The sequence below is a fragment of the Adiantum capillus-veneris genome, chromosome 5 (genome assembly GCF_014529385.1).
Source record: "Adiantum capillus-veneris isolate H3 chromosome 5, ASM1452938v2, whole genome shotgun sequence".
Classification (NCBI taxonomy): Eukaryota; Viridiplantae; Streptophyta; class Polypodiopsida; order Polypodiales; family Pteridaceae; genus Adiantum; species Adiantum capillus-veneris.
This window is the reverse complement of record NC_140935.1, coordinates 134,855,413-134,866,080: the sequence shown is the minus strand read 5'-3', so window position 1 is coordinate 134,866,080 and position 10,668 is coordinate 134,855,413. Positions and strand designations below refer to the sequence as shown.

The following is a 10,668-nucleotide window of genomic DNA, read 5'->3' as shown; positions in this document are numbered from 1 at the left end:
AATCATACGATAACTTACCGGCGATATGAAGAGAGAGATGATCAAGAAGAATAATAAACCCGAGTGTCACAATGGCATCAAATGCTTTGAGTAAGTCAATAAAAGCTTGGGGGAAGTTGGGTGATTTTGTTATAATATGACCCAAGCCATTTCTACACATCCGAGCAAGATATGGATCCATGCAACCTTCAAGTGAGGTGTTTAAAACATGCCCATGAAAGGAGTCAAAACCAACCAAATCAAGAGAACAAGAGCAATGATTTAAACGATCTGATGTAAAAACATACTTTACATTACAGATGCTAAATTTTAGGGGGACATTAAATGACAAACAAAAGATACAATCATTCCAAGAGTGAGTTGTGCTAATGCTTAAGCCAAAAAAGAACATACCAAAGAAAGCTTTGAGGTTTAACAATGTGAATTGTCAAAGAAAAAACCTATGTTTTTCACGCTTGGAACTAAATGTAGATGTCCATGGCAATCCCTCGCAACCTGTATCAATCACATGTTAGTGATTGAGTAGTAGTGGCGCAATTGGGGTTGAAAAGAGCGCGAACAAAAGGGAGAAAGGGAAGGTTGGGTGAGAATTATAGGGAAGGTGGACGTGGATTGAGGAGTGCGACAACTCCTAGGTAACTCAAAGGGTGGGCGTAACTTTTCCTAGGGGATTGAGTTGAATTGGAGGAGCATTGAGGTATAAAATGCATTCCTCTTCCTCGAGCTTGTTTGTTGTTATCTCCTCCAGCACACTTACGGTTGTCCTGTGCTTCTCTCCTAGGAGTGATGGCCTGCATGATAGACTTGTGTACTTCCAAGTTTCTGTTAGCTGACGGAGGAACTTGATTGAAGAGAACCGAGAATTTTATAGCTTCTTTTCACCTCTCCCTATGGAAGAAGTGTACAAGGACTTTTAAAGCCTCCCTTGCCTCCTTTGAGATCCAACTCAAAGAGAAGATAGTCGATTTCTTTAGAGAGAAGCTTGGGAAGAAAAAGGGTAGATGACTTAGAATCATCCAAATATCGTGATCAAAACATAACACATAGCCATCTTTACACTAATCACCTTGGCCAATAAGTTCACATCCACATTTTAAGAAGTGCTTATGAATATTCCATATTTGTGTGGTATAATTAGAGCCTGAGTGGAGATGACCCCTTTAACCCCAATAACACACCCATAAGATGCCTTGCATGTATTGTTCTCAAAGCAAGATAGAAATGGTAGCCATGAGAGAGTTCTCAATGATGTTGGAAGAGTTAGAATCAACGACCTGTTGTGAACAAGCTTTCATGGCTTCTTTCTTTATGCTATTGAGAAGGGTAAGGACAAAACGTTGGGTGCCACAAGTGTAAAATTGTCGGGCATCTCCCAAGAGTACTTCCAAGAACCGACAAGGTATAAATGGGTCATTATAAGTTTCAAAAGATTTCCTGTGGAGGTTGAGTTGAGGATTGAAGGGGGTGAAGCTTTGAACAGCTATTTCTTGCTCTTCTTCATCAAGGTCGGCATGTAAAAGAGAGCTACAAGTCTCTCTTGAAGATGACATTCAAACATCGGAGTAGTTGTGTAGAAGATGAATCTTGCGTTGTCGCAACAAAGGGTCATTGCGCAATGTCTTTTCATGAGCATTCATGAAGCACCTCATCACATTAGGTGATTGCTCCAACCAATACTTGTGACCTCATTCATCCGCTAAAGTGATGGTTGTTAAGCTCCTAGAGAACTCACGAAGCCGCGTCACAACCGCTTGAGGGTGCTTGCACGCCATAGAGTAAAGCTTAAACCATAGCATATCAAGTTATTGTAGAATGAATAGCTCATTCTTTTCCTCATGAGCAAGGGCCCCTCCATACAACTCAATAAGAGTAGCATGAAATGCAAGGTCACTAACGCAAAGTAGCAGACCCTAGACGATGGGGGGAGGGGGGGGGGGGTGAAAATACATCTTCGCCCGCACCCTCCATCGTCGATATATATATAAATACATTTTGTACATATATAGTATCATAAAACTGTGAAAATCTAATAAAATCCAAAAAAGCTCTAGACAGGATTGAAACCGGTAGACCCGCTTCATGATCAAGCACTCCCAATTTGTAAACATTCCTTAGATGTAATGAAAATAAAACAAGAGAACTACTCTATACTTGCAATATTATGAGGTTTTGTGTAGAAAGTACATCTGCAAGCCTGTTGTGCTATTGGCTTACAAGAACGCAGAGGTTTCTATCGTTGGGGTAAGCAAGCAATCTTTGGCAAACACACAGTACCATAAGCATAAGAAAAGCTTAACAATGCCAAAAGAATGATTATGCTAATCAATACAGCACTTGCACTTACTAGTACAGTTAAGCAAGAAATCCAACAAGCATTCCATATATTCTCATCAAAGCATGGCAAATTGTGCACAGCACACACTATTTGTGACACAAAGAGCCGAGATGTTGGGTGGGGACAGAGGTTTAGAATTCACAAAACAACAGCAGCATAATAGAGTTTAGAAAAGCATGTTATGCTGGTTCGATGAAGCTTTTGGATTATAGCAAAAGGTACCGAGAATAGAGGGGAACCTAGCTATAAGCAACATATAGACTGTTAACCATCCGCTCCTATGGAACATCACTTGCATTGGTACCATCACTTGCATTGATACCTTCACCTGCATATCAACATTTCCTCTTCTTATTCACACACATATGTGTGTGTGTGTGTGTGTGTGTGTGTGTGTGTGAGAGAGAGAGAGAGAGAGAGAGAGAGAGATTACCTGCTGCTGCAAGAAACTCCACCTTTATGTGAACCTCATGTGCCATGCAAGTAATGATCTCCTTGACACGAGGATCAAGAAGATCTTTTTCATCAATAAGGAACCTATCTCCGACATTCACCATAGCATGATGGTACTGGTTAAACAAGTCTTGGGTTTTGCAGAGAAGGATTATTATATCTTCCCTTGATGCCTCTGGAAACTTATTATGAAGGCAATCTCGAAACCTTTTATTGCTTAATATAATCTTTTCCCATATATCTTTTAAGTACTCAACCTGATTTTTTTTTGTTGGATCGCCTTGCACTCCTTGTTTACTAATAAACATTTTTATGATGCCCCGTACCTACAAACAAATTTTTGTTAAATAATCTCTCTCTCTCTCTCTCTCTCTCTCTCTCTCTCTCTCTCTCTCTCTCTCTCTCTCTCTGTGTCTGCACACTGCCCTGCTGCTGCAACTGCGCGCTGCTTGCTGCTGGGCACTCCACCTGCACGCTGCCCTGCTGAAGCACCTGCATGCTGCCTTGCTGAAGCACCTGCACGCTGCCCTGCTGCTGCTGCTGTGTGTTGCACCTGCACACCACCCCCCTGCACCAGTAAACCCTAATCCCCCCCCCCCAAAAACACACACACACACACACTCTCCCCATGAGCATACCACATTGAAACCCCCCCCCCCCCCCCAAAGTGCTGACATGCCGAAGAACGCTTCGAAGGAGGAGACGACCAAGCGCCGGAGACGAACAAGCCAGATGAGAAGAGAGAGAAGGAGAAAGAAGAATGGAAGAAGGAGAAGTTGGAGGAGAAGCATGGAAGAAGGAGAAGGAGAGAGAGAAGCATGGAAGAAGGAGAAGTTAGAGGAGAAGAGAGAGGAGGAGAAAGAAGAATGGAAGAAAGAAAAAGAAGAGCTTAAGGAGCAAATCAACCTCCTCCGTGCTTCTATCGCATCCCTCACCCCGGAAGAAGGAGAGATCAAAGCAGAAGCCAAGGAAGCCCTCAAAGATGAGATCACCGAAGCTCTCACGGCAAGCATCGACGACAAATTGGAGGCTACCAAGGAAGGATGGGTTGAAGTAGTTTGAAGCGCTCATCATACACACAACCATTGAGGAAGAGAAGATGCGACAAGCCTGCCGCCTCAATGTACAAGCGACTAGCATCAAAGAAGAGGAGGGGTCCACACCCGAGAGTGATAGGAAAGCCCTATGCATGAAGCTCGGGTACAAAGAAGACGAGGAGTCACCCTTCTCCAAAGCTTGGAGAGCCGGCAAAGATCCACAAAAAAGAGCCCTCATCCTCCAATTCACTTCCGAGAGTCTCCAACATCCTTCATCCAAAACAGGGTTATCCTGAGAGCACTCGAGGGGCCCCCTATATCTTGAGGACGGCCTCACCAAGATGCAACAGGACCACTGCCGAGCATGCATGCCTAGAGTCAAGAAAGCTCGTAAAGAAGGGAAGAAGGCGGTATACCGAAATGGTAGGGTCATCATTGATGGCAAGACCATCGCATAGGGACTCGTGGCCTATGGGACGCATGAGAGGAGATCCACCTCGCGGTTTGAAACTAAAACAAGGATCTATGGACACACCCAGAGAGACTTCAGGAGGTGATGAGAGGACGGGACATCATTCTTCTGACAGACACTTGAGAGTCCAGAGCGGAGTCTACCAAAGATCCAAGGCTTTCGTAATTCATTGGGAGTCCTCACATCGAGAGAGCACCAACCAGCACACCACCACAAGGGTCGGGAGGGGTGGTTGTACTCTTCATATGGGGATTCCGGAGCAGGACACAGAAATGTTGCACGAGACCCACAAGCCCATTACCTCTGGATCCGTTTTGAGCTATCACAAGCCACGACTACCTACATCGCCCTCTACGACTTCGCCCCCTCAGGCTCCAGATTCGCTACCACAGAGACAGCAGGGGAGAGGGAGAAGAGCCCAATATCTACATGCTTGTCAGATGAGATTATGGAGTACACTACACTAGGGAAAGTCTTCCTTATGAGAGACTTCAACGCCAAGGCAGGTAGGAATCAGTGTAAGACATATGACACAGAGGACTCGGTGGCACTATTCACCATACAAGAGGAGGCCACCATGAGAGAGCAAACACAGCTCGCACCACAGAGTACAGCCACCATTTGCTCAGATTAGGCTCCCAGCATTGTCTCGTTATTTATAACGGGATGGCACAATGGCCTACTTCAAAAGGACTGACATGCATACCACATGGAGTTGCACTCCGGGGGGGGGGGGGGGGGATTGCACATGCATTCAACCAGGCTATAGGGGAAGCCTTCCCAGAGGAGTGGACCAGGCACACCGTTGTCCCGATCCAAAAGACTTGAGACACTTTGGACCCTGGGAATTAAAGGAGTATCATGATCAGCTACAATGCCCAAACTATATGGGGTAGTTCTTGAGGCTGAGCTTAGTTCTTACGGGGAGGCTGAGGGCCTACGGGCTCCTCGCCAGGTAGGGTTCAGGCGGACCTTCTCTACTATCGACCACATCTTCGTTCTGCGCTGCCTCATTGATTGGACAAAGGTGCGGAAGACGAGGCTTTACTGCTGCTTTGTGGATTTCCGCAAAGCATTTGACACCTCCCCACCGGAGAGGCTCTTTCGACGACTCCAGAGTTTGGGGATACCTTCGGAGATGATATGGGCCATCTACGCTCTCTATGAGAGCGTGGCTGGGAGAGTTTGCTGCCCAGGCAATACGTTAGAGTCTATTGCTAGCACCGTTGGTGTTAAGCAAGGATGTCCCCTCTCCCCTACCCTCTTCGGACTCTACATCGACGAGATCTCTGACTACATCCTATGAGCAAGAGGGGCATGAGCGGACCTAGCAAGTACCACAGTCCACATTATGCTATATGCTGATGACATTTTACTGTTTTCAGAGTCACCAGAGGGCCAACACAGCCATTTGAATGCTTTGGATGAGTTTTGTATAAACATGGGACTCACAGTGAATCTTGGGAAAACCAAGATCATGATCTTCCACACCTCCAAAGCAATTCGACGAGCAGCCACATTTACAGCAACAAGAGGACCAATAGAGGTGGTCACCTCCTACATCTACCTGGGAGTCACATTCAGGGGCCCTTCTCCATGGCACAGGCCGCCACTGACAGAATCCCACACGACGAGCATTTAAGTCAGATATACAGATATTAGAGACCGGATACGACAGAGCATGGTACACACGAATTAGAGCATGGTTCGGAGCACACGACCTTGACCTGGAGAATTTGCCACCTTTCCAGCACGACCCCGACTCCCCCCAGCGTCATCTCTCGCGGAGTGAGAGAAACATAGTCATGCGACAGGATCTCTCGCAGCTCTATATCAGACAAACTTGGATCACATCCCCCCTCCGAACGAAGATATCACACTACAAAGACCATTTTCTTACCATACTGGAGGATGAGTTCATATAGCGACCATGCTATATGGACACCCACATGCCACACAGCTCACAGTGGCAATACAAGCTAGAGATCGAGGTGGGGGAGGCTAAGGCCCTACGGGCTCCTGGCCACGCACGGTTTAAGCAAACCTTCTCTACTATCAACCACATCTTCAGTCTGCGCTGCCTCATTGATGTGACAAAGGTGCGGAAGAAGAGGCTTTACTGTTGCTTTGTGGATTTCCGCAAAGCATTTGACATCGTCCCAGGAAGAGGCACTTTCAACGACTCCAAAGTTTGGGGATACCTTCGGAGATGATATGGGCCATCTACTCTCTCTATGAGAGAGTGATTGGGAGAGTTCGTTGCGCACTAGGTACGTCAGAGTCTAGCACCATTGGTGTTAAGCAAGGATGTCCCCTCTCCCCAACCCTCTTCGACTCTACATCGACGAGATCTCCGACCACATCCTACGAGCAAGAGGGGCAGGTGCAGACCTAGACAGTCCAGATTATGCTATATGTTGAGGACATTTTACTGATTTCAGAGTCACCAGAGGGCCTATAGACCCATCTGAGAGCTTTGGATGAGTTTTGTATAGACAGGGAACTCATAGTGAATCTTGGGAAAACCAAGATCATAATCTTCCACAACTCCAGAGCAGTTCGATGAGCAGCCATATTTACAGTAGCAGGAGGACCAGTAGAGGTGGTCACCTCCTACATCTACCTGGGAGTCACATTCACCAGCAGACATGGGCCCTTCTCCATGGCACAGGCCGCCATTGACAGACTCACCAGAGGATATTCAGCACTTGCCATGCTAGATTAGAGCGGAGTGGCCTTCGAGCACACTTTCGGGAGCCTCGCACAAAGGGGTGGCTATTCGACACATTAGTCACTCCACCCTGATGTATGCAGCAACAGTAAGGGCACCCTGACAGATAGCCAATGGGCACGATTTGAGAGACCACAGATCTATATGATTTCTCGCATGTTTCAAGGTAAGCACACAGTGCCGTCAAACATTATCAAGGCAGTGCTTGCTATCCCACTTTCGTGTAATCTTCCCGCTCCTTAAGTGGCCGCTCCTGATCTGCTCCGGTTGGAGTATTTCTCAACCTCGGGAGGTTCCTCAACAACAAGCTGACTTGGAGAAGGTCCCACATATGCCCGGAGTAAACTAACATGGAACTTAGATGGTAAGTCTAATCGGAACGTCACGTCGTTCACTTGGTCAATTATGTTAAACAGCCCATAATAGCGATTGGAAAGTTTTACCACTTTCCCTTTATGAGTCGCTTGTTTCTTTAGTCTTGCCTTCTCAACTTGAGTAAGACTAATTGACTAACCGTTAAGTCTAGATTCCTTCTGTGCTTGTTTGCAGCTTTCTTATGTTTTTCCTGAGAGCGCAAAATTGCTCTCTTAACTTGCCCGTAGGCCGTGTCCAAATCCCGAACAAACTCATCTGCTACGAAAATATTATCCTTAGTGACAAGGATCGATGGAAGCAAAGGCTTACCATAGAGAATCTCAAAAGGTGCTTTCCCCGTGGACAAATGCACGGTATTGTTATACGCGTACTCAACAAGGGGCAAATACTTCTCACAGTTAGACTGTCTTTCTGACACATAAGATTTCAGCTTATCCAATACTGTGGAATTAGCGATCTCACTCTACCCATCCATTTGAGGATAATATGCAAAAGAAAAATTCAACTTTGTGCCAAGGTTATCAAACAAGGCACGCCAAAAGTTGCATGTCATGCAAGGATCTCGATCACTCACGGACAACCCATGATGCTTAAAGATCTGTGCTAGAAAAATTCTAGCCATATGGTCTGCTTTGATTGTTTTCTTGAGTGGAATAAAGTGAGCTTGCTTGTTAAATCTGTCCACGATGGTCCAGATCGCATCATTTCCAATTTGAGTCTTTGGGAGATCCATAATAAAATCCATGGCAATACTCTCCCAACAGGTAAAGGTTGGAGTAACCGAGGCGTCTTATGCCGATCATACTTTACTTTTTGCCAAACCAAGCATTCCCTGACATATTGATCAATGTCTGCTTTAAGGCTTGGCTAAAAGAAATATATTTCCAATGCTAAGGTCGTAGGGAGAATTCTCCGATGATCCACATATGTTGAAGCATGTGCTTCTTCCATGATTTTCTTTCTCAATGGTTCTGCCACGCAAATTGCTTGGTGATGATAGAGGTAACCATCCCGAATAGAATAGGGATATTCATCCTCTTCGTTGTTCTGTAATATATTCCTAGTGGAGGAGAAGTATGGGTCATTCGGATACAACTCTGGAAGCGATTCCAGTCCTTGGTGATACACAGAAGTAACTGCGTTCACCCTAGGCCGTCTAGACAATGCGTCTGCAACCATATTCTTACTCCCAACTGTATGGAGCATCTGGCAGTGAAACATGGACAAAAAGTTGGCCCATCTCGTTTGCTTCTCAGATAATTTCCATTCCGTAAGAAAATACCGCAAACTCTGGTGATCGGTTTTGATCACAAAATCCGCTCCTAGAAGATAATGCTTCCAGGTAGACAATGCGTGGATCACAGCCATAAGTTCCTTATCGTAGATCAAGGCATGCAATTCTGCATCCTTAAGTCTACTTTCATAAGCCACTGCATGGGCTTCTTGCTTAAGCATTGCACCGATGCAATCACCTGAAGCATTGCAGTGAACCTTGAATGGTTTCCTTAAGTCTGGCACTATCAAAATAGGTCCATGGCTTAATAGGTACTTTAGGCTACCAAAGGCACCTTGTTGTCTCGATCCCCACCTGAAAGGGATCTTTTTCCTTGTTAGGTCATGAAGTGGTCCTGCTACTTGAGCAAAGCCTCGGATAAACCTCCGATAATAAGAACACAATCGCAAAAAAACTTCGAACATCATGTACCGTAGTGGGAGTTGGCCAATCTTGCACGACTCGGATCTTTGTTGGATCCATTTTCACTTGGTTTTGTGAGACTATATGGCCCAGATAGTGTATCTCAGTGAGGAAGAACTCCCTCTTCTTTGCATTCATATGCAACTCATGCTTTTGCGATTCCTGAAACACTATATCCAAGTGCTTCCAATGTTCCTCCTCGGTCTTTGAAAAGACGAGTATGTCATCAAAGAACACTCCTGTGAAAGCTCGATGTGGGCTGAAAATTCGATCCATCATTCGAATAAATGTGGCAGGAGCGTTACCAAAAATTCATAAAGTCCAAAAATTGTGCAAAAGGCAGTCTTATGGACATCTTCAAGCGCTACGCGTATCTGATGATACCCGCTTTTTAAGTCAATGTGACTAAAGATGCTTGCTCCTTGCAACTTATCAAGAATATCATCAATCCGGGGTATTGGAAAGCGATTCTTGATAGTGATCTTGTTTAGAGATCGATAATCTATGCACATTCGAAACGTGCCGTCTTTCTTCTACACCTGTAGAACTGGAGAGCAGTAAGGCGAAGTACTTGGTCATACTAGACCTTTTTCCAGAAGCTCATTGACTTGCTTCAAAATTTCCTCTTGTTGAGCAAGACTAACCCGATAAGGGGGTAGGTTTGGGAGAGAGCTACCTGGTACGAGATCAATGCAATGATCTTGCAGACGTTCCGAAGGTAGCTTGTTTGGTAGAGTATCTGTGAAACAATCTTTATAATTTTCAAGAAATTGAAAACGTTAAATTTCCAAACTAGAGAGCGAACCCTCATTAGTTTTATCTCTTTTACGTGCGAAAATCAAGTAAGCAAAAACGCACTTCTTTATTTCCTTCTTAATGGAGATATCCCCTGCATCAGCAAAAATTTTAATGTTCTTACCCTCATGCTCAAAAGCGAGGGTCTTTTCTACATAATCAGGGACAGGTTGGATATGGTAATGGCATGGCATATCCAAGATGATATCACATCCCTCGATAGGTGCCATCAAAAAGCATTCGTTGTCCTTGTATTCACCAATCCGAGGATTGAGTTGTCCTTGCACGGGAGTTTGCATTGGTGGTCAACCCCTCGAATGCCGATCCGGAAGTGATCGGAGATCCAAGCTGAGCCTGTGTAAGGCCCAAGCGTTCTGCAGTTTCTAGTGAGATGAAGTTGTCCGTGAATCTAGGGTCAGAGAGGATCAACACCCGCTGGTTATTCACAGATCCCCAACCTTTAAGGAGCTGGCGCTTCCCTTTCTCGGTTTCTATATTCCCTTGCACATCACGAATGAAATTCAAGCTCGGTGGAGCGGGTTCCATCTTCGATTGTTCGTTCTTCGAAGATGCTTGTTCCTGCCGTTGCTGTCGAACAAGGCAGTCGGGCTTCATATGTCCTTTTTCACCACAATAGAAACACCTTCTTTGTGGCTCATCCGGGTCCTTTGTGCTTGTTCGATTTGAAGGAGTACCCAATTCTTCTTCTTCTTCTTCTTCTTCTTCTTCTTACAATTCTTCTAGCTCCTCTGACTCGAACGAAGAAGGCAGAAA

General features: G+C 45.3%; 1 protein-coding gene across 1 annotated transcript in view; it reads right to left on the bottom strand.

The window, feature by feature from the left end:
* Positions 1-2,364: 2,364 nt before the first annotated feature.
* The window catches only part of LOC147458144 (uncharacterized), a 33,788-nt gene continuing 25,484 nt past the window's right edge, over positions 2,365-10,668 (bottom strand). Inside the window, exons 2-3 of the mRNA XM_086511766.1 lie at positions 2,769-3,114; positions 2,365-2,663 (exon numbers count right to left, since the gene is read on the bottom strand). Of these exons, the coding sequence (XP_086367892.1) occupies positions 2,614-2,663; positions 2,769-3,114 (396 nt within the window). The 3' untranslated portion in view covers positions 2,365-2,613. The remainder of the gene's footprint in view (positions 2,664-2,768; positions 3,115-10,668) is intronic.